We start from the raw sequence: 25,161 nt of genomic DNA, 5'->3' as shown, positions 1-25,161 counted from the left end.
CTATTACTGTGAGGGGGTACTATAGCACACTATTACCATGAAAGGCACTATCGGGTACCGTAAGGGCCCACTCATACTGGTGTATTTTCTGTTCGTATTACATCTGTATTTTTTACAGATATGGACAGCATACAGCACCATTGACTTCCATTGGTGTGTTCAGATTTTTTTCATGGACTAATCGTTCACATAAAAAAAGCATGTCCTATTTTTGTGCTATTTACAGACTAAAATCGTCCATTAAAGTCTATGGGATTGTGTAAAAATGCAGCAAACAGGCAGTTGCGTGCGTATTCACCGTGCTTTGTCACATCCCCACAGCACTGACCGGGAAGGTGACGGTGAGTCGGGGATGTATTTATTATACACATCTGCTCCTGCGATCCAACGCTTTCACCCTCCGCTCGATCTTTAAAGGACGACTGCGCTGGATCGCGGAAGAGGGTGAGTATATAAAATAGATCACCCGGCTCCCTGTCACCTTCCGAACAGCAACATAACTTAGTTTATGCTGTAGAGACGTGGCAGGGTCCCTTTAACCATGTGGCCAGAAGACGGTGGGGGAAAAAAGTGGCATGAATTGGGCCTCGTGGGTTTTTTTTGTGGCACGTGGAAGGCGCACTGAATACAGATGTAAAAACATACACGCATCAAAAACACATGCAAATGAAAAATGTGCATGGGGTACTAAGGGGCACTATTAGGCCAAATGTCCACGAGCAGGTTTGATTTGCGTAAATCAAGCCACCCATAGGGAAACATGGGCGTCCGCAAATGATTTAGAGCATGCAGATTTAATTTGGGGATCTTTAGATGCGAAAATCAAATCGCAGCATGTTCCATTTCAGTGCAGATTCCGCACGGACGGCTTCCATTGAAGTAAATGGAAGCCGTCCGATTAGCGGCCCATCCGCAATTGAATTACGGACAGGCCACGGATTCCGGGGTTAAGCAGGAATAAAAAAAAAAGTACTGCACATGTGCGCCAGCGCGTCCGCAGGCATCCGTGAGTGAGAAAATAGAAGACACGTACAAGACCCGGACAGGTATGCAGTGCCCTCGGCCGCCGGCAGGGTCGGATTCCACTACAAGCTGCCGCATGCAGATTCCACTCTGCCTGTGGACATTGGGGCATACTGTGAGGGAGAAAAAAGGCACTATTAGTGTAATTGCAGCACTAGGGGACACTATTACAATAAAGGGCACTATTAGTGTAATTGCAGCACTAAGGGACACTATTATAATAAAGGGCACTATGAGTGTAATGGCAGCACTAAGGGACACTATTATAATAAAGGGCACTATGAGTGTAATGGCAACACTAAGTGACACTATTACAATAAAGGGCACTATTAGTGTAATGGCAACACTAAGGGACACTATTACAATAAAGGGCACTATTAGTGTAATGGCAACACTAAGGGACACTATTACAATAAAGGGCACTATTAGTGTAATGGCAACACTAAGGGACACTATTACAATAAAGGGCACTATTAGTGTAATGGCAGCACTAAGTGACACTATTACAATAAAGGGCACTATTAGTGTAATGGCAACACTAAGTGACACTATTACAATAAAGGGCACTATTAGTGTAATGGCAACACTAAGGGACACTATTAAGCTGGCTCCACAAGGGGGCTGATTTTCAGCAGATCAGCAGTGGAAAGCCTGCCTCCAAACCTGCAATATGTGGTGCGGATTGTACAGCGGGGATTATTGCGTAGTCCTTTGTGGAATTCAACCCCTCATTGAGAAGGTGAATTTATCAGCGGAAACAGAAATAAAATTGACATCCTGCTGTACTGAATTCCGCACCGCATGTCAATTTCCGCGCAGGTTTTGTGCAGATTATTTCTGCAGCTTGCAGATGAGATTTTCAAAATTTCATCCACTTTGCTGCTACTGTAAATGTCACGGAATCCCCATTCGGAGGGTGCGCACGAAAAGTTTGCAGCAAATCCACCTTGTCTGGACCCTTTCATACTGTGAGGGGTCTCTGTTATTGTGAGGGGGGTCACTAAGGGTCATTTTACACTGGCTTTTGCACCCCGAGAGTGCCACCCGATTCTTATATGGACTGAACTCACAAAGGAAACGAACTCATTTGAGGCTAATTTCACACGGAGTTGAGTGCGATATTGGGTGATTTCTCTGCTGATGCAAGACGTTTTTATATCAAAAACACCTTGCATTACTTCGGAGGAATGGCGATCCCCCACCGCACCAGAGAACCATGGAGTGTCTCCCATTGTTTTCAATGGGAGACATTGCATCGCACTTGCGTGCACCTAGCACGTGGTTTGATGCTACTGACGGCCCTATTGAAAACAATGGGCAATGCGATGCTAGGGCATGCCCCAAAGAAAAGACGTGCGTCTCACAACGCAGAAATCTTGCATGATTTTCACGGCCGTGTGAAAAAGGCCTAAGGGTCCTGAGATCGCAGCATGTCCAATATTTGCGCAATTCTTTAAGAACTGCTTATTATTTCCTATGGGAGCATGAAAAAAGCGTATCACTCTCGCATGTCACGCAATTTGCATGAGAGCTTGATGCAATTTTTTTACACCCACGTGAAAAGCGCACGTACATTAATGTGAACAGAAACACATAGCACCTGTATGAAAATGGCGGAAAACACGTATGTGATGTACGTCAGATGTTCAGTGACCTACATCGCACTCGTCCGTGTAAATGCGACCGTAGGGCTTAAACAGATGCGCATGATTTTGTCCCGTTAGGTGGCTGTGAAATTCATGGACGCATAACGACGCGACAAAACAAAATCATTGATTTCAATGGTTCCGTTTTCACTTTCGTGATTCTACTTGCGTGAAAGCTAGGGCAGGACCTACCGTATCTTCCCGTTTATGTCACCTGTAGGGCAGGACCTACCGTATCTTCCCGTTTATGTCACCTGTAGGGCAGGACCTACCGTATCTTCCCGTTTATGTCACCTGTAGGGCAGGACCTACCGTATCTTCCCGTTTATGTCACCTGTAGGGCAGGACCTACCGTATCTTCCCGTTTATGTCACCTGTAGGGCAGGACCTACCGTATCTTCCCGTTTATGTCACCTGTAGGGCAGGACCTACCGTATCTTCCCGTTTATTTTTTCAAACCCGAGTGGAACAGCGCAGAGCTTGAAAGGCAAACCCCCCCCCAGACCTTTACCTTGTTCACGTGCAGCTACTCTCCATAGTGGCAAGCGTAGTTGCGCATACGCCCCTGTGAAGAAGCTGGGCTCACATGGTCATATGTAGAATCCGCTTGTAGAGGCCTGCAGCAGATTCCAACTGTGAGCCAGCCATGCCCCTGCGTACGCCGCGTGATGTAGTGCGTATAACCGCGTACTCACACAGGCGGTCATGCGCAGTACATCGTTTTGTTTATATTTCCCATGCCGTCGCTTATCGATGACGCGGATACCCGCAGACCTACACAATGTAGCTGCTTTATGGGCTGCCGTATATCCGTGACCATGGAGAACAAGGGGCTCTCTGGCACGGATTCCGTGGTTACATTGAACCTGCTGCGTTCTGTTTTCCATGAGCGGATTCTGTAATCCAATGCATTTTATGGTTCGGCGGATCAAACGCTCACGGAATCCGCAATTCCTATCCGGTTGTGTGATAACGGCCTTACCTTGAGAGTGTCAGTATTACTATGAGGGGGCACCATTACTGTGTCCCATGAAAGAGGTCACTCGCCCCTGTCCCCTTGGGCACGGACATGTCACCTGTGGGGTCACTCACCCCTGTCCCCTCAAGCACGGACATGTCACCTGTAGAGACACATGCCCCTGTCCCCTCAGGCACGGACATGTTACCTGTGGGGTCACTCGCTCCTGTCCCCTCGGGCACGGACATGTTACCTGTGGGGTCACTCGCTCCTGTCCTCTTAGGTATGGACATGTCACCTGTGGGGTCACTTGCCCCTGTCCCCTCAGGCATGGACATGCCACCTGTGCGGTCACTCGCCCCTGTCCCCTTGGGCACGGACATGTCACCTGTGGGGTCACTCACCACTGTCCCCTCAAGCACGGACATGTCACCTGTAGAGATACACTCCCCTGTTCCCTCAGGCACGGACATGTCACCTGTGGGGTCACTCGCCCCTGTCCCCTCAGGCATGGACATGCCACCTGTGCGGTCACTCGCCCCTGCCCCTTCAGTACGGACATGTCACCTGTGGGGTCACTCATCCCTGTCCCCTCGGGCACGGACATGTCACTTGTGAGGTTATTTGCCCCTGCCCCATCAGTACAGACATATCACCCGTGGAGTCACTCGCCCTTGTCCCCTCGGTACGGACATATCATCTGTGAGGTCACTCACCCGTCCCCTCGGACACAGACATGTCACCTGTGGGGTCACTCGCCCCTGTCCCCTCAGGCATGAACATGTCACCTGTGGGGTCACTTGCGCCTGTCCCCTTGAGCACCTGTGGGGTCACTTGCTCCTGCCCCCTCGGGCACCTGTGGGGTCACTCGCCCCTGCCCCCTCGGGCACCTGTGGGGTCACTCGCCCCTGCCCCCTCATGCATGGACATGTCACCTGTGAGGTAATTTGCCCCTGCTCCCTCGGTACAGACATGTCACCTGTGGGGTCACTCGCCCCTGTCCCCTCGGGCACCTGCGGGGTCACTCGCCCCTGTTCCCTCGGGCACCTGTGGGGTCACTCGCCCATGCCCCCTCGGGCACCTGTGGGTTGGCACACGTCGGTGCCGCGAGGAGGAGCGGCCCCCGGGGAGTGACGGGTCAGTCCGCCATCTCCCGCCCTGTTCCTACGTGAGCCGCACGTCAGGCCCCTCAGCCTCCTCAGCAGCCGCAGATGCGCAGCCCGGATCCAGCCACGGCGGCGGCGGCTCCACACACGACACATCCACTCCACTGAAATGTTTTATTTAACATGCCATACCGGAAGAAGAAGCCATATTTATCCAGCCCTCACTTCATAGCCATCCATTGCTGCTGCCAGGGCTCAATGCAATAAGAAGACGGGCTGGAATGCAGGAGCATGGCAGTGCATGGTAAGCCCCCAGCCCCTTGCATGTGGGGTCTGTACTGTAGGGGGGTGACAGTCCGTGTCTGACGAGGTATCTGTGTGTTTGTGCAGTGACGATGCCCCCCAGCAGTCGCAGCAGCAGGATGGACGCCTGAGCTGGTGCTGATGCGGCTCCCTGATCACCACTGGATGGATGGACAGGATCAGGCTGGGGATGCTGAGAGCTGAGACAAAAGACGAGGAAGCAAAGGGGAGGGAAGACATAGGAGGAAGCCCGGCACCTCATCCAGATTGTTGCCTTCTCCATTGGATTATAAAGGATTCTTGTCTCTTCTTTTCCAGATCTTCTCCTTCTTCTTCTTTTCCTGATTTCTTGGCTAGCAGAGGGCACGGAAGGCTGCGCTCCCCGCAGATAGGATGGGCACAGGGACCCCGTTATTCTCCTTCCACCATCCCGCATCCATGTTAATTGCTTTTTCCTCTATCCAGTAAAAACCCCCTTCTGCCTTCCACATAGCAGATTGTTGCACACCCTTTACCTGCTGTCCACCCTTTTTTGGCCTTAAGGTTTGCAGGTCCCCCTTCTTCTTCTTCTTCCCCCTCACTGCATGCCGAAATAATACAACTCTTTTCCAAAAAAAAAAATATATATATATATATACATCCAGATTATTTGCTTCACTTTCCCTCCTCAATTGGCGGCTGCCTCTTATTGCAATCCCATCCAAAACCCCTTTTTAGATTGACAATACTGAATTGCACTCACTTAACCCCATGCGGTGCGGTCCCCCGTCACAGGAGCACAGGAGAGTGAGAAGAATTCTACTATCGTTGGGTCACCGGGGACCGAGGTCCATGTCTCTGCAACGCTTGTCCACCGGAACCCCCCAAACTCCTGGTCCACCGGCCGGTGAATGATGTTTAAATACCGGCTCCGCATGTTCTTCAATGAACTTAAGGTTCTGGTGCTGACCCGATCTGGGCGAAGTGAACCGGAGCCGGGCCACGCTATGCGAGGGCTTGGGGTTGGGGGCTGTGGATGGCCACCCTTTGCAGACTGCTCCTCCAGAGACGATGATGAGGAATACTATGGGTCTGATCCTAGACCCCGTAGCCTGGCGCTGGAGGAGAAGGATGGAAGGCTTGGGGCTGCGCTGGACGCTGTGTCCCTGGGCAGCAGCATTGACAGTGGCATGAGGACCCCGCAGTGCAGAATCTGCTTCCAAGGCCCTGAGCAGGTGGGTCGTTGTTTTGTACTTTGGGGTCATGCTTAGTGCTTTGAGATGAAGTCACCTAAGGTAAAGGGTTTGTGGTAGAGAAGGTGCTTGTCTTCCTTTCGTCAGTTCCTCCAGGACTTGTATGTCTGAGGGGCTTGGAATCTATCCTACATAGCTGGAGAGATGGATATTTTTTTTTTGGACCTATTTATGTTCCTTTCTGTATATTGATACATAGTATTTACATATTTATTTACATAGTATATATTGATGCTTTGATGATAACAATGTTGCCATTATTTCAACACACCTGGCACTGTCCATATGTGAACAAAGGAGACTATGTAAAGAGGCTTTCAGTATATGAGGCAGGTGAATATATTGTGTCTTGAGATTTCTTGGCTGGATCTTAATCTGGCTTGATAATTTGGTTGATTAGGTCTTGTACATATTTTGGCCATCGGTCAGAACCTTTTATCGGAGACGGTCCAATTTTGTTATGGCCATTAACAGAAATTGGCCAAGAATTTCCCAGGTGGGACATCGGCGGTAGTCAGTTGTAATGATGTTTGCTACAAACACAATGATTTTTTATGAGATTGTAGAACAATATCTGTTTGTGTGTTTGGAGTATATGGGAAATGACGGACTACTTATCTGATGGAGTAGAGATCTGTGTCTGGTTCGATGTTCATCGTGTCTGAATTGTCTTCCTTGGTCTACTGAAGGGAAGTAGTTATTCCTTAATGGCTATTTAGTCTCCCGAAGCTACAATTATTGTTAATGACAACTCAAAAATATATATATATTTTTTTGCTGTATTGAACTTGTGGGTATAATCCAATCAAATAACTTCTTGTGATTTATACCCAATCGATCTTGTTGGGATTCATGTTTTATGGTATGCTAGTGGATGAATGTGGAGTCGACTACTGAGGTCCAAAATGTTGGGCCTGTGTCGATGGTGGCAGGACCGTAGCGCCCCAGTATAACCTACTGCACAGTGGTTCAAGCAATATTAAAAATTAGTCATTCTACAGTAAATACATATTCAATAGTAATCTTTAAGGCCGGGTTCATCCGTATGGCCGGCCGCATAATGTACTGCATGTGACTACGTACTCATGGATGCCGTCATGTGCAGTACACCCTTTTTTTTGTACTTAGTGATGACGCGGGTACCCGCAGGCCATAGATAATGTAATTGAATATGGGCTGCGGGTAGATCTGTGACCATAGAGCACAATGGGCCCTATGTTGCGGATATCCGCGGTAAAATAGATCATGCTGCGTCCTATTTTCTGCGGGCGGATTACACCTATCCGACCTGTTAATGTGAGCAGAACTGCATAATCCAATGCATTTGATATATTTGTGTATGAATGCGGTTCAAATACAATTCCGCAATTACAATCCACTCGTTTGAGGCCTGGCTTCACACTGTTGAGGGTGATATCGGGCTGTGGTTCACGGCCCGATATTGCCCTCACAATCCTTCTGAAACCCCAAGGAGGTGAGACATTTTCACATGGAAGCAGCCTCACATCTCTGTGGGGCTGAAGGAATCCCCCTGCGTGGCTCACACAGCCGCAGCAGGGGATCGTGATGTTGTCCCATTGATTTCAATAGGGTTGGCCCTGGCCCTACAATATGGGTTATATTAAAGATTTTTTTTTTGAGAAGGAATTCATTGAAAATCATTGGTTTCATAATCATGCGTTTTCACTCACTCTCGCATCGTGCGATTTTATCGCCAGTGTGAAGCCGGCCTGATTGTATTTTGGCCATGTAATACTAGCAGAGTCGCTAGAAAAATCTATAATGCTTAGACAGATCAGCTACAAAGAAGACCCGGCCGCCAAAGGACACAATGGCTGATACTGTCAGAGCGGATACTGGCATGAATATCACACAACTGAAAGAAGCAGTGCAAAACCGAAAAACATGGAGGGAGGGAGCCTTTAGGGTCGTCGGGGTCGTGAACGACTAAACGACTAACAACATTTTCCACTAAGACATCTGATTGATTGGACTTTTAAGCTGGTCGAAAGTAGGATAAATATATCCACGACCCAAATGTTGTGAGAGCGTATTGTCCTATCATAAAGGACAATGCCATTTTGGAGCTACAGTATATTGACAACTAACATTGAACCCAGTATTTCCAAACTTAAAGGGTTTTTCCAGGCTTTTACAACTGATGACTTGTCCTCTGGATGGGTCATCCGTAGTTAACCAATGGGGATCCGCCACTCTAGATCCCCGTCTATCAGCTGATTGTCTGGTCCGCTGTCAGCGCAGCAGGGCCGGACATCATCATCAGTGGTCAGGCAGGAAGTGAAGGCGCCAGCTTCACTCTCATTGAAATCAGTATGATTGCTGCGTTTCTATTACATTTCCTGTTCCTCTTATGGTCAGGATCAAAGTCCTGTCCTTAAGCCTAGAATAACCTTTTAAATTGCAATGGCCATGAAAGAAGTGTGCATTACATAGAAACATATACTTGTTGCCCCAAAAGAGGTAAAACAATGCCAATGTCCTACTGACAGAGATAACTGAGAAGTGCAGCCAGGGGAAGTAGGGATGTAACAAGTAACCATGGGACCCCGTAGCGGAAATTGGAATGGGGTCCCACCCCACCATGACTATTTTCCGCAGCAACTTTAGAAAAGCTCATGATTTTTTAATGCACAGGGATAATGTAGACCATATTGCCACAGGACATAAATAATGCGCACAGGGATATTACAGGACATGGAAAATGCACACAGTGATGTCACAATATTAGCATAATGCACACAATGATGTCACATAACAGGGATACTGTGTTAATAGTTTTTACCCCTTCAATATTACTGGTGGTGCCTTGGATTATTTTGCACACCAAAATAGGTCATGTCGGGTATTTTTTTCCACATACATGAAAAGAATACGTCCACGTGAATAAACCGAGTGAGAACAATGGGTTGAATTCACTCACGCAAAAATTGCCCGTGTAATATGTTGCACAAATATGCTCATGTGAACAAGTCCTTACTATACAATTACCATTGGCAACCATAAGGCTGATGTGGCCCTTGAGGAAAATGAGTTGGATCCCCCTGGTGTAGGAGATCGGTCTTCAGTCGCCTTATTTTTATATTATCTATGGTTACAAATGATCATAAACCTACACTATCCTACCCAAAGTAATTAGATACATGAGCAAGAATCAAAAGTAGTATTTATTTACCTATGGTAATACTTAGTTGGGCTCATTTGGCCCTAAGGACATCGGATACTCTCCGTGGTATATTTTCTACCAACGTCTGATACACTTCAGCTAATTATTCCCTCCATTCATCCTGCAAACTTCTGTCGAGCTCTTTCAGAAAATGGACGATGTTCATACTTCCTGACCTGACGTTCCAGTTCGTTTTAACTATGTTCAGTAGGGACTCTATGCAGTCTGTCCAGTCGTGGAACGTCCATATCCTCAAACCAACGTAGAATGTTGGATTCGTGACAAGGCTTGTTGTCTTGTTGGAAGTATGGCTGACCATTCCCAGAGTATTACCACATTGTCGGCAGCACATTATTGTCTACAATGTCTAGGTATACCTCCGTGTTCATGGTTCTTGGCATTACAACCAACAGTTCGAGACCATGCCATATAAAACATCTGCAGAACCTCAGCTATAATTAACTGTTGTCACAACACACTCAGGCAAAAGGCTTCCCAGGCTCCTCCACACCCAGATACCTCCATCTTATCTGAAGATGGAGTAGCGTGATTTGTCAGTCCATAGAACGTTCTGTTATTGCTCAACCGTCCAATTAAGACACTCCTGGTGCCATTTCACCTGGCCCAATGCGTCTTCTTTGAGAGAACTCGCCACATGTTTGCAGGATGAATGGAGGGAAATACCAGCTAACGTGCATCAGACTTCAGTAGAAAGTATGCCACAGAGAATATAGAAGTCATTAGGGCCACAATAATTATGAACACATGTAAATAAATGCTACTTTTGATTCTTTCTCAGGTGTCCAATTAGTTTTGATGGGAGAGTGTATGTTTTTATTAAATAGTTTATCTAGCCTTTAGAAATCGATGGCCTATCCTCATGATTGGGCATCAATATCTGATCATTGGTGGTCCGCTGCTTGAGACCCAGTTGATTGAAGGGGCCATGGCACTCATATAATTGCTTCACCCTCTTCAATGTTTACAGTCCTCTTCGTACTCAGAATGACATATTATTTGTGAGGGCTGTAGTGAAGTGAATGGGACAAGCCTCTAGTATCCAGCATGGCCAGCGTAAACAATATGGTGTTGGGAGCACTGACAGGTCCGTGCTTAGTTGTAAACATCGTCGCAGCCCCTGTAATCAGCTATTTGGCAGGGGTCCCAAGCGGTGAACCCCTACCAATCAGTTAGTGATGGCCTATCCTGGGGATAGGCCAGCAGTTTTTAAAGGTTGGATAACTTTTTTTAATAATGGGCATGGATGACGGAAAATGGAAAAAAGTAGTAAAAAATACTAGTATCCAATCAGCCTTGAATAGTAAAACTAAAGCCTATTAATAATCATGTTACAAGATATCTCCCTTGTACAGTATGCAATAACGGAACAACTCGCAAATTGCTTCTATAATTCTGTCTCCTCCATAATTCACAACTCCTTTCCAAAACGTATTTTTTTCTTCATTTTTTTAACATTTTATTTCATAGTTGGTGACATCTAGTTTCTAACTTTCTCGAATCGCCCTATGCATTTGTAGAGGAGGTGATGGCCGTGGAGGGAGATCAGGGAGGAATGATCTACCCGGTAATGACTGAGAGATAAACTTTCGCTGTGCGGCAGGAGCGCCGCCTGTTTTATGCGCCTGCTTTTTATTCTACCTCTTTCTGCCATTGTTTTAGCTATGACAAAGATTTGTTCAGTGTTTATGAAACCTGACGAAATGGATCTTTTTAGAAAGTCGAATCAAATGAACAATGAGTCTCATTTGTGCACTATTTGGCAGAGGTTCATCTTTCGGCATGGAAACTGCAAGACAAAGATCTACCTGGGACTGCAGCCACCTGAAATAAATCTGGTTTATATCCGGTGACGATGGCTGCAGCTTGCTCTGCATACTAGGCACCTGTATATACCTTGGGTAATGGTCACTGGTGCCCTTAACACTAATGACTTTCCAACTGTATCTTTTTTATTATTTATTAGGGATGACTAAAAAAGCACTTGTATGCAGATTATATTATATGCACTTGTATGCAGATTATATTATATGCACTTGTATGCAGATTATATTATATGCACTTGTATGCGGATTATATTATATGCACTTGTATGCAGATTATATTATATGCACTTGTATGCAGATTATATATGTGGTCTTTTGTATTTGAGGCACTAGTATAGCTTGTATTTTGCATTAGCATCATCATAACCACTATTCCTTCATGTATCAATAGTAGCTATCAGCAATCTGTTTCGGTCAATAGGATAACTTGTTTCGATTATTGAGCTATGCAATAACCTTTGTATTTGTCATTAGCTTATGAAAAATGTTATATTCCAGGAGGGACGTAAAAAGGATCAGCAATGACCAACTTTGTGTATAATGTAAGATGTAGGATACCGCAGATATCTATACTGTATATAATATGCAGAAAATATTAACTTGTTAGGCTGGCTGTCCACGGGCGATGCCATATCCCATGGCGGGAGCCGCCTGGGGAGCATGAGCGACGACGATTCACCGCCGGTCAGCCCTATTTAATAGATAGGCTGACCACGGAGAATCGGGGCGATTCGCAGCATGCTGCGAATTGCCCGCCGCGAGCGGAGAATCGCAATGATTCTCCGCTCGTGGACAGGTGCCGGCGCTTTCCATAGCAATGCTATGGGGAGCGTCGGTCGGCGTCATTTGCAGTTTACCGCCTGCGAATAAAGTGCAGGGGACAGGGGCCGTACAGTGTTTGCAGAAAAAGTAGAGCTGAAAGTATTTCTAAGGCCTCTTTCACAAGAGCGGATATACGGCGATGGCATTTTTACATTTTCACGCACGCTTCGTACAAGGGCCTGAATGGGTGTTTTTCCGAGATCACGGCCAGCGTTTTCTCGTCCATTCATACAACCACAAGCGTCAATTTTAGCAAAAAAATATGCTGCACCCCGGAAAACTCTCGCTCTGCCAAAATCCTCAAGATGCCTTCCAGTGTCTATATAGAGACACTTGTAAGCTTTTCGCAGCATTGGACGCTGCAAAAATGCATCCCTTCTTTTTCCCTGCTCCCAGGGAGTCTATAGGACCCGCCGGTGTATATTGGCCAGAAGATAGTACCAGAACTATCTTTGTGACCACCGTATATACGCCAGAAATATTTTGTCCGCCTACGTTACACCTTTACGGTACTGACGTATTTATGCGCCATATAGTCGCCCATGTGAGCGATTGCATTGGAAACCAATGCTTCACATGGGCAGCGTTTATACGTCCCGGGTGTAAAAATGCGCCGTACATGTGCTCATGTGAATAAGCCCTTAGGCCGCTTTTGCACGGCCGAAAAAATCGCACGAGTTTGGGCATTGTGAGACACACTAATCTTGCATGAATTTGAACCCAATTTTTTTTAATACAAAAATTGCAGAATGTCCTATTTTCCCCCTCATCGCCCATTGTTTTCAATGGTGGCGGCAAAGCAGCGTGCGGTGGAGGTTTACCACTGAAAATTTTGTGAAACCCTCTGCTATCCTTTGCAGCGGCATCTGCAGAGAAATCACACGTTGGCGAACCCGATATCAGGCCGAGTTTCATGGCCCGATATTGCACTCGTCTGTGAAATTAGCCTTAGGCTGAGTTTGCACGACCGCGATTCATGGTGTGCCGCCCATGGGAGGTAGACACTCGGAGATGGCATTGCATATATGCAGTGGGCTGCCCATCACCATGTACTACCTTGGCATCCATGTGCACATAGTACTTGCCAAGATAGAATATTCTGCGATTTTCCTTGTGTGCGTATGTAGCGCAATTCGTGTGAGCGGCAATATGGCCGCCTATGGGAGAATGGTACAGCGTATTCGACGCCCAAGACACACGCGTGTAAAACGCTGAACCGACACGGTCTTGCGAACCTGGCCTTAGGGTACTTTTATACGGGACGACTGTCACGCATGTAAGCGCCCAAGCTCCTGCGATTATTGCTCCTCTGCTTTCACGCAGGAGCGATGATCTCAGTGAACGGAGGCGGAACGCGCTGCAGATCTTTTCCGGCTGGCCAATTGTCGCTTGGTTTTTAGGTAAGTGATTACTAGGGCACCCCTGTAAAAGTACCCTTAGATGGCGGATACACCGTGAGATCAGTAAATATACCATGCATGGACAGATACGAAGCCGTTGGATTCCAATCTCTCTTTCTGGCCATTCCTGATTGTGAATGTAGGGTGTGATTCACCAGTAAGACACTGGCTTTCTTAGCGCAGCAACTGGGATGTATCTAGAGTGCGTGGGTAAAGATGTATTTAAGGGGTCTGTCTGGAATCATGTCCAAGCTGTTTTTTATATTAATCCTCAATTCGAAAGTCATCCATTGCTTTAAGTCTGGATCTAATTTAAGATTGGAGTTTGAGGAGTGAAATGGAAGCTATGTGACATATCTAAGTATTACCGCAAAATGTGAGAGTTGCAATTTCTTGCAGCGAAGACATACTGTAATCATTGAAGATTGTCCTGGAATCACACTAAGGTTTGCTTTGTGGATAGTGTCTAGGGAAACGGGAGAGCAAAAAGATTTGTTTTCTATGTGTTACACTTATTATTACCTGGTATATACATATGAGGGATTAGCAGGGAAGGTCATCTCGGAGAGGAAAGGACAGGACCCTCTGGATGACCGAGTGACAGAAAATACAGCCCTATGACAACTAGTTTGGGTGACAACCGTAGATAGGAGATAAGCCTCGATATCATCCAGCTGAGCATATGATAATGCACATTTGGCCAATAGCTATGTCTCCTGCCTCCGCCATACACATGAACACTGAGATCGGTTAAGCTTTCATATGTTTTCAAATGCCAGAGGGGAATAAGTTGCTGCCAGATGCCTCCGGCAGCGGCTTATCTCCAGGAAGAGCAAATGGATCCGGCATTGAAGTTTAACTTGCACAATTCTTCTTTCCCCCAACATCATCTGTTGGGGAAGAGTTGGGAAGCGCCCATACACATATGACAGTGATTTTGCCGAAATCGTAGGGCTTGGATGACTTAGCTCTAATGTGTATGGGGACATGTACTTTACAAGTATGGGAGGTGAACTTATAGGTTGTAAGAAGAGATTTGGTGTAAGAAGGATGATTGTCGTTGGCATTTATCTAGTTGTTGTCAAATTCTCAGGGCAGCCATGGCTCATACAGAGGAGTATTTATACAGGTGGACCACCTTTTAAAGGGAGGACCCAGGGGTATGTGGAGACCGACACGATATGGCGCTATACAGCATCAAGTAAGGGTGAACTTGGGTTAAACTCACTGGGATGCCTGCGACTTGATTCCCAAAAACATATCTACTTGGATATATTGAATTCTCAAGTTATTTTGAACCAACTGTATAATCCCTAAAAAAAGAACATGTTACACCGAGTAAGTGTCAGGACAGTGTCCGGGATATGGGGGTCCCTGAGATATCCCGCAACCCCTGTCCCTGCCTACTTGCCCCCCTGGGCTAACCCCCAGGGCGACAACTGGGCGACGGTCCCTACCCTCACTAGGGAAGCGGGACACGGGAGACAAACAGACACTGAGACAAGCAACGGTAGAATGGTCAGACAATCCGGGTAGGCAACAAGAGGGTACGCAGTACGGAGGGGTCAGGCAAAAACGTAGTCAAGTCCAAAAGCAGGTGTCAGAAAAGCCGAGGTCACAAGAGCAGTCAGGATAAACGCGGGTGCAGCTGGAGAACCAAACTAACACTGGCAAGGCCTGAGAGGAAAACACACCTATTTAAATGCTGTCAGCGCTCCCGCCCCAGAAGCTGATTGGGGCGGGGAGCCTGACAGCAGCAGGGCTAATCAGGGCGGTGCTGGGGGCACGCCCCCAGTCTCACTGCACAGACAGTTACTAGGGAAGCCAGCCTGGTAGTCAAGCGACTAGAAGCACCAGCTGCCTCCCTAGCAACCCGGCGGCGACCAGTATTACAGCGGCCCGGGGAGATCACAAGAACCGGGGTACCTCTGCGCCGCGCTCCTGTACCCCGGGTGGCCGGACCGGTGGTGCGGGCACGGCGGCCCCGAGAGTTGCCGGTTCTGACAGTACCCCCCCTTCTACGGGGGTACACCGGACCCCCATGGCCAGGTGCGGGCTTAAGCGGGAAAGCCCTGTGGAATGCCTGGACTAGGCGTGGCGCATGAACGTCCCTGGCAGGGACCCACGTCCTATCCTCAGGGCCAAATCCTCTCCAGTGGACCAGGTACTGCAGCCCACCTCTAACCCGTCGGGCATCCACAAGCCTTTCTACTTCATACTCCAGTTCCCCCTGTACCAGAGAGGGAGGAGGCGGGTTCTGGGTGGGGAGAACTGGAGTCACATACTTCTTAAGCAAGTTCTTGTGAAAAACCTTGTGGACCTTCCAGGGGTCAGGAAGTGCCAACTTATATGACACCGGGTTGATAACCTGAGAAACCGTAAATGGGCCAATGAACCGAGGAGCAAGTTTCAGGGAGGGAACCTTAAGTCTCAGATTCTTAGATGATAATAAAACCTGCTCCCCGACCACAAAAGGTGCAGAGATAGTACGTCTTTTATTTGCGTATTTACGCAGTTTCTCTTGGGAACCCTGAAGGTTCTTACGAACCTGGGCCCAAACTGTGCACAGTTCTTCGGCGGATATGTCGGCGGCCGGATTGTTCGAGACCAAAGGAGTAGAAAGCGAGAACCGGGGATGGAACCCATAGTTACAAAAAAAAGGTGACAGTTGGGTCGACGAGTTACCATGGTTGTTAATAGCAAATTCGGCGAGAGGTAAGTAGTTGGCCCACTGATGCTGGTTATCAGAGACAAACAGTCGCAGATACTGGATAAGTTCTTGGTTCATCCGTTCCGTTTGTCCGTTACTCTCGGGATGGAAAGCGGAGGAAAAGGACAAATTAACGTTTAGATTTTTACAGAAGGCTCGCCAGAAGCGAGCGACGAACTGAACCCCTCTATCAGACACAATATCCTCGGGGATCCCATGTAACCGAACAATCTCCTTGATGAACATCTCAGACAAAAGTTTGGCGTTAGGCAACTTGCCAAGTGGAACAAAATGAGACATTTTGGAGAAACGGTCAACTATTACCCAAATGACCGTATTCCCCAGCGAGGATGGCAGATCAGTAATAAAATCCATGGACAAATGGGACCATGGCCTGGACGGAATGGGCAAGGGCAGAAGAGGCCCCTCAGGACGTCTCCTGAGGTTCTTCCCCCTTGCGCAAACCGGGCACGCGGACACAAATACCCGTACATCCTTGGCCATGTGCGGCCACCAATAGAGTCTGGCCGCTAACTCCAGAGTACCCCTGATACCGGGGTGTCCAGCTAGGACTGAAGCATGTGTCTCCTCTAACACTTTCAATCTCAGTGACAACGGGACAAATAATTTGCCTTCCGGAAGGGCTTCAGGAGCAGATTGTTGAGCGGCGTGAATGAGAGGTGAAAGGTCGGAGGAGACAGCAGCGAGGACCACCCCAGGGGAGAGAATGCTCTCAGGCTCCGGCTCGGAAGGTTCCGGAGAACCAAAACTCCTAGACAGGGCATCAGCCTTGACATTCTTAGAACCGGGTCTATAGGTAACAACAAAATTGAACCGAGAGAAAAACAAGGCCCAGCGGGCTTGCCGAGCATTTAACCTCTTAGCGGAATCTAGATAAGTGAGGTTTTTATGGTCAGTGAGTACAGTAATCTGGTGATGGGCTCCTTCCAAAAAATGCCTCCACTCTTCGAAAGCCCACTTAATCGCCAGCAATTCCCGGTTGCCTATATCATAGTTCCGTTCGGTGGACGAAAACTTCCTAGAAAAATAGGCACACGGTCTAAGGTTGGTGAGAGTGGAGGGACCTTGGGACAGTACCGCTCCCACACCAAACTCAGAGGCATCTACCTCCACCACAAAAGGACTGGACAGATCCGGTTGTACTAGGACAGGTGCAGACGAGAACGCCGCCTTTAGGGTATTGAAGGCCCTCAGAGCCTCAGAAGACCAGGTCCTCACATCTGCCCCCTTTCTGGTGAGGTCCGTTAGAGGTTTAGCCACCACGGAGAAGTCTTTAATGAATTTGCGATAGTAGTTGGCGAAGCCGAGGAAGCGTTGAAGGGCTTTCAACGACCCTGGCTGGGCCCACTCCGTGATGGCCTTCACCTTTTCAGGATCCATCTGGAAGTCGCATGGCGTGATGATATACCCCAAAAATGATATCTTTTGTACCCCGAAAACACATTTCTCGAGTTTAGCAAACAGCTTGTTATGTCTGAGTCGAGCTAGCACAGTCTGAACGTGAGTATGGTGACTCGGCAAGTCGGAGGAAAAAATCAAAATGTCGTCTAGATATACAACCACGAACACCCCCATGATATCCTGAAACACTGAGTTCATGTACCCCTGAAAAATGGCGGGGGCGTTACACAATCCAAAAGGCATAACTAGGTATTCAAAATGCCCGAGGGGCGTATTGAAGGCGGTTTTCCACTCATCCCCCTCCCGAATGCGGATGAGGTTGTATGCTCCCCTGAGATCAAGTTTAGAAAACCATCGGGCACCAGCGACCTGGTTGAGGAGGTCAGGAATGAGTGGAAGAGCATACTGGTTTCGGACTGTGATTTTATTTAGCTCTCTATAGTCAATACAGGGCCGGAGACCCCCATCCTTCTTCTCAACGAAGAAAAACCCGGCACCCACCGGGGATTCTGAGGGCCGGATGTGCCCCTTGGCCAGGCTGTCCTGGATGTAGTCCCTCATGGATTCTCTCTCTGGAACCGTAACGTTATAAATGCGGCCCTTAGGAAGTTTGGCCCCAGGAATCAAGTCTATTTTACAGTCCCATTCCCTATGAGGGGGCAGAGCTTCAGATAATTGTTTGGAGAACACGTCAGAAAACTCGGAGAGGTATTCTGGTAGGGGGCTCCCCTCGCAGGTGGAGATTCCCACCTTCACCGCACAAAGGTGATTGGCACAGCGGGGACCCCACTTTACCAGTTCCAACGTGTCCCAATTTACTACCGGGTTGTGCTCCCGGAGCCAGGGGAGGCCTAGGACGACGTCCACAGACAAATCTCTCATCACTAGAAAGGTGCAGGTTTCCACGTGTAAGGCTCCTATAGTAAACCTTACTTCAGGGGTCACCAGATTAACCACCCCTGCTTGCAAAGGAGTGGAGTCCACTCCTGAAACCAGAATCGGAGTTTCTAAACGTAACAAAACCCCGGACAGTTGAGCAACGAAATTAAAGTTAACGAAATTAGCCGCAGCCCCCGAATCAACAAAGGCTTGCCCAGTACGGTGGAAAGCATGAAATTCTAGGGTGCAAGGCACTAACATTTTGGACAACACAGGGAGTACCTTGGCTCCTAGACAGTCCCCCCGACAACTGCCTAGGAGCGGGAGTTCTTCCTGCCGTGGCTTCTTAGCGCAGGTAGCAATGCGGTGACCCGGCTCCCCACAGTAGAAGCAGAGGTTCTTCTTCAGGCGGTGTTCCCGTCGTTGCTCGGGGTTCACGGCTCCCAGCTCTATGGCCTCGGTGGTGGGAGGGTAAAAGGTCGGGTCAGTCGAAGAAGTAGACGTGGGGAGTGGGGTGGTCCGAGCGGCGTGTCTGGCCCTCAAACGTCGGTCGGCTCGAATAGCCAGCGACATGGCTTGCTCCAGGGTTCTAGGCTCTGGGTGGGCCACAAGTAGGTCCTTGAGACCCTCAGACAGACCGGTCAAAAATAAGTCTTTTAGGGCGGCATCGTTCCACCGGGATTCCGTACAATGTTGACGGAATTGGGAACAGTAGTCCTCCGCCATCTTACAACCCTGGCGCAGGGCCAGAAGTTTGGAGACTGCGTAGCCCGCCCGGTCGGGTTCGTCATAAATTTGACCCAGGGCGGAAAAAAAGGCGTCAAGGGATAGTCGGGCTGGAGAGCCAGCTGGTAGCGAGAAAGCCCAATTTTGGGGCTCTCCCCTCAGGCGGGTAATTACGATTCCCACTTTCTGGTATTCAGTACCAGAGGAGTGGGGGCGGAGATCAAAGTAGAGCTTGCAGCTCTCTCTGAATGCAAAAAACTGATCTCTCTCTCCGGAGAAGCAATCCGGAAGCGTGGCTCGAGGTTCTGACATCGTTCCTGGAGCGGACGAGGGCTGCATGGGACCTGCAGCTGCCACTTGTTCCCGTGGCTGCAAGCGGGCTGTTAGGTCCTGGGCAAGGGTCGTAAGGACCTGGACCTGGTTCGCTACAGCCGCCACGGCCTCCATCGAGGGGCTCAAAGTTGCCGGGCGGATGCAAGGGTCTGACCTTAGTTCGGCCAGTGTTACTGTCAGGACAGTGTCCGGGATATGGGGGTCCCTGAGATATCCCGCAACCCCTGTCCCTGCCTACTTGCCCCCCTGGGCTAACCCCCAGGGCGACAACTGGGCGACGGTCCCTACCCTCACTAGGGAAGCGGGACACGGGAGACAAACAGACACTGAGACAAGCAACGGTAGAATGGTCAGACAATCCGGGTAGGCAACAAGAGGGTACGCAGTACGGAGGGGTCAGGCAAAAACGTAGTCAAGTCCAAAAGCAGGTGTCAGAAAAGCCGAGGTCACAAGAGCAGTCAGGATAAACGCGGGTGCAGCTGGAGAACCAAACTAACACTGGCAAGGCCTGAGAGGAAAACACACCTATTTAAATGCTGTCAGCGCTCCCGCCCCAGAAGCTGATTGGGGCGGGGAGCCTGACAGCAGCAGGGCTAATCAGGGCGGTGCTGGGGGCACGCCCCCAGTCTCACTGCACAGACAGTTACTAGGGAAGCCAGCCTGGTAGTCAAGCGACTAGAAGCACCAGCTGCCTCCCTAGCAACCCGGCGGCGACCAGTATTACAGCGGCCCGGGGAGATCACAAGAACCGGGGTACCTCTGCGCCGCGCTCCTGTACCCCGGGTGGCCGGACCGGTGGTGCGGGCACGGCGGCCCCGAGAGTTGCCGGTTCTGACAGTAAGACTGGGTAGGCTTTACTGCATGTAGGGTACTTTAGTCACAGCGCTGCTTGCACTGGGTTCTTGGGTTCCATTCCATATCCATTTGGGATCACATGATGCGCTTCCGGGAGTATTCATTTTCAGTCGGTTCTAGACATGGAGGGTTAAGCCTCTCGCTGCTGTTCAGCTAAAGGACTGGCTGGACTGATTGACAGCCCAGTCAGCCAATCAGCAACTTTCATATGATATAACCGGCTCCTCCTTGCTGAAGGTGCCGGTTATACTCCTTGTTTTTTGACCCTGTCAGGATCTCAGCATACCTTTCAGATTATCTGTTGGTCAGTCTTTCTGTGGTCTCTTGTCTGGTCCCCAGCTCTTTTCTGACGTCAGATCTTGCCATGTGAAAGTAGGGGAATCATCCTTCTCGGGGCTTTGTGGCGGGTCCAGTTGGTAAGGTTTAGGGGTTTCAGTCCTCTCCCATCCTTTGATGTTCTCTCCCGTCACCTGTCCAGCTCCGCAACCCTTCGCCCCCCACGTACACGTCATCCCGTCTACCCCTGTGTCCAGTCCGCCATAGTTAACGTGTGTATTCGTTGGCGATTCTGGACAGATGTGACAACTTTGCTGAATTTTGTAACCTTTTAACATAGCATATAATGCCCAAAAAAGACATATGTCCATCCTGTTCAGCCTGCCCCCCCCCACCCCCTTCCCCCATATTGATCCAGAACAAGGCAATAAAAAAAATGAGGTAGAAGCCAATTTTCCCCATTTACAGAATTTTTGAAGCTCCTGAAAATCCTTGTTTTATCGTCGTTAGATGCTAAGAGCAGAGACTGAGATATTATTATCCCATCTCATTAATGGGTTAGTAACATAGAGATATACTATAGCATAAAGGCAAAGCAGTGATTATCTTGTGCCCATCTAATTAAAGCTAATAAGTGTATCTGTCACACTGGGGTTCAGGTCATTTGGACTATACACACATTAGTCAGTAAATAATCCCCCTTTTAGTGAATGCAAATTTCTCCAAATATTTAAGCAATCTGTCTTTGCAAATGAACCAGAAGTCTTAATGCAATATTTAAGAAGCCTTCTTGCTGTTGCAGCAATGATCGATAGTCATTTTGCCATGCATTATTCTGCAGTAAATAAGCCTTATTCTCAAATCAACTGATGCAGCAAAAAGAGGTTTCTAATGAAGCATTTATGTTGTGGTTGTTGTTGTTGCTTTATTGTCTGTTAATTGGGTACTATAGGTTTAAGTAAATACATTTTCTCTCTAGATGTCCTGTCCATATAGAAACAAACACTGCCCCACCCGCATCTGCAACCAGGGTCCCTGAGAGCCGCGCCTAGTAATTGAATTTCAATGCGATCTACGTTTTTACATGGGACAACTGTCGGGGCGCAGAAGTGCTTGACCACTGTCCCAGCGATGATCACTCAGTGAATGGAAAGCGCAGCCCCCCTGTCCACCAGCGGAGATTCTGGAGCTCGCAGCATTCTGGGAATTACCGCGATTCTCCCTGGTGAGCCTGTCTGTCAGATAGGCTCATCGCGGAGATCCCTGGGCAGTGGCTCCCGCAGCAGAGATTCGCTGTGGGATTTCATAACGCCGTGGACAGAATATTGGGAATATTTAGGGCTTCTGCCCACGGCTGGATTTCTGCCGTGTGAAACGCAGCAGAAATCCACGATGGTGTCCCGCAGCTATTAAGTTCTATTCAACCTAATAGCTCAATGTTCATGCTGTGGAATTCTACTGTGGAATTCTGCAGTGTGAAAGGAAAACTCTCGTCCAGCTTCCATTGTAGTCAATGGAAACCGGCCGTCACACAATACATGTGTGCCAGCTCGCCGGTCCGGACCTTGAGCGGGGGATCCGGAGAGGTGAGAATGGGGTCTTTGGGGGGCACCGTGACAGACTCCTCTGTGATATTGGGCTGGCAGAGTCCATCACGGCCGTGGGCATGAGGCCTTTTATAGACCGAAATATTAGTTGTAAACTAGTTGGGATATGTTAGGTTCTTTGGCAGGTATGAAATTTGAAATTCCGACCCCTTCCCAATGCACACTCATTTTTTGGGGGGCGAGTCTACTGACTGCACATAAAAGCGTGCCTTTGAGTGAACACTCGTGGCTGGGGGCTCTCGCTGGTTTGACTGAACAGTCGGCACTACAGAGACCGTAGTCTTTTGAAGACCGGCAGGAACTGTTCAGTGAAGGGTCATTTGCACATATTTATGTGTTTTCGGGAACTAAAGAGCGTTAAATGGGAGTTCAAAATGTAAAGAAAAAAAGGCAGGAACCAATCAGTATTCAGTGGGAAGATAATAATCACCTGTTTACACCAGTAGAAAATTAATCATCCAACGACTATTTTTAGGTGAACTGAAACAAAATGACTCGTGAAGTAATTCTCATGCATCAGCCGGTTGGCGGTCGGTTTACACGGAACAACTGCTGCTTATGTTTGCTCTATCGAGTGACTATTCGGATGATACTTATCCCATGAAAAGCCACTCTAATAGCACTATTACCTGATATCGTCGTACTCCGTTCTGACCTAAAACTTTTGGCTTTCCTACAGACAGAAGAGTGAATGAACTGAAGGGAGTAAAGACCCTCTTTACTTGGCCGATGCCCTGGCATGAACGTTCGCTTGCCTCATCATTGGCCAATGTGAACCTGCTTGTGATCGGCTGATAAGACAGCAAATCTTCCTTTATGCTCGCTCGTCGGCAGTACGTCTCCTGTATATACCATGGCGAATACTATCTGTATGAGGAGGAACGATCGTTCCAAAATTGGTTGAAAAAAGTGTACATGGCCTTGTAAGGAGTTTTGTGCGACAGTTAGGGCCCATTTACTGATCGTTAAGCACGAACGTTCATTCACCTAATCCTCAGGCCATATAAAAGGTACAATAATACAATTATAATCACTCGATGAATGAGCAAAGTCATGTTTGTCGGCTGATTGTTGACTTTCAGCAAGCATAAAAATGCCCACTGATCATCTGTACGTCTCATCGTGTGAACGGGAAGATGCACAGTTGGGTTACGGGGGGGGGGGGCGTTGGGGTGAAGGATCGTAGTTACAATCATTCATCCCCGTAAGCGATTCTCATTCCGTGTAAAACAATTAACTGAACGCCAATCAACATGTTTGTCAATCGTCACTCGTTAAAAGTACACTTATATTGATGATATACCCTTAGGATAGATTATTAATATCAGAATGGTAGAGGTCTGACTCTCGGCACCTGTCGATCAACGATTTTCAGAAGTCGTGGTGCATCGGAACTAGCACAGCTCCGTACAGTGGCCTGGAATGGTACTGCAAGTTCAGTCTCATTCGCTTGAATAGGACTGCGCCTTCAGTACCGTTCATGGCAGCTATACCCCTTTAATCATGTCTATAGATAGCTTCCAAAAAATATCCCAGCATTTCAAAATAAGGTTAAGTTCACGGAGCATGGGATTTGCTCTCTGTTTCTAATATATGTTCTGCAGCAAACTCGTGCCGGGTGTGCCATATAAAAGTAGACAGCAAGGTATATGGAGACACAGTGCAGGATACCTGTTCTCACGGACCAGATCACTGTATAATTGACACGGTAATCCCATGTGGATTATCATTAGGTATGGGTTTGATCGCAAACTGCAAATACACAACATTTTTATGGTAGCCAGTTGTTGGTGACAATTTGCTGATATAAGGGCCAGTAAAGGGTTAAATCATCATGCATGCAGAGCATCTGTACAGTCATCTGAACTGGTGGTGGGTGCTGTACATCACTACCATAGTCCTTCTAAAAAAAGAAAAAAATAGACGTATGGCTGGCGAATCAGAGGGAAGACTCTCGCAGTCTGCAGCTATCCCCGTGTTAGTGCTCAGGAAGCACTCGTTTGGAGATATTGATTGGAAGGTAGTCGCTGACTGGGCCCTCTTCATTTGCTGCGCTCATGTCATTTCAAATGGGCAGTGGAAGTGATGTACAACATTCTCAAATTCTGGAGCTGGTTTAACCATTTGCAGACATCTTTGACACTATGTTGATAAAAGTATTGGAACCCCCACTAATCCTGTGCTGTGAGGCGAAGAGTATATGTAAATCAGATGTGTGAGCATTTGGTATAAAGGAGAGTATCACACAGATGCCGCAGTATAGAAACCATCAGGATGCCACCAGGTGTAGAGGTGATGGACTTCCAACAGAGTATGGTGGTGGGACGTCACCAAAACACTCGCTTTCACTGGTCATTGCAACATTTATTAGCACCTGAACCATCCATAGGGAATGGCATGGGTGAGAGACTGCACACAAAGCCAACATCACAGCAGTGAATGCACAGAGGCGCCTGCAGTGGTGCTTGGAGCGTCTTCTTGGACTGTAAATGAGTGGAAGCAAATGTTGTGGTCAGATGAATCACAGTATACCATCTTCCGATCTGATGGTTGGCCTTGGGTTTGGCAGTTATCCCCCATACCCAAGATGAGAGAGCGGTTTCTACTCTACTGCATCATCCCAACAGTGAAGTTTGAAGGAGGTTCTGTTCTGGTGTTGGGGTGTTTCTGCTGCGAAGGACTAGGACCATTGGTTATAGTGAAGTCCACTCTTAATGCCAGTAGGTACAGAGACATTCTGGAGAATATGGCATTACCTACTCTGTGGCAATACTTTGGTACAGCTCCGTGTCTCTACAAACATGGTATGAGGAGCTAACTGCAAACTTCATTGGC

At 48.1% G+C, this 25,161-nt stretch overlaps 1 protein-coding gene across 1 annotated transcript in view; it reads left to right on the top strand.

The window, feature by feature from the left end:
* The first annotated feature begins 4,852 nt into the window (after positions 1 to 4,852).
* Positions 4,853 to 25,161, top strand: part of MARCHF9 (membrane associated ring-CH-type finger 9) — a 218,654-nt gene continuing 198,345 nt past the window's right edge. The window contains exons 1-2 of the mRNA XM_066584393.1: positions 4,853 to 5,037; positions 5,124 to 6,250. Coding sequence (XP_066440490.1) covers positions 5,927 to 6,250 — 324 coding nt within the window. The 5' untranslated portion in view covers positions 4,853 to 5,037; positions 5,124 to 5,926. The remainder of the gene's footprint in view (positions 5,038 to 5,123; positions 6,251 to 25,161) is intronic.

This window comes from Eleutherodactylus coqui, chromosome 1 (assembly GCF_035609145.1).
Source record: "Eleutherodactylus coqui strain aEleCoq1 chromosome 1, aEleCoq1.hap1, whole genome shotgun sequence".
In the NCBI taxonomy this organism is placed as follows: Eukaryota; Metazoa; Chordata; class Amphibia; order Anura; family Eleutherodactylidae; genus Eleutherodactylus; species Eleutherodactylus coqui.
Note: the sequence above shows the minus strand (reverse complement) of the source record. Positions and strands in the feature narration are given on the sequence as shown.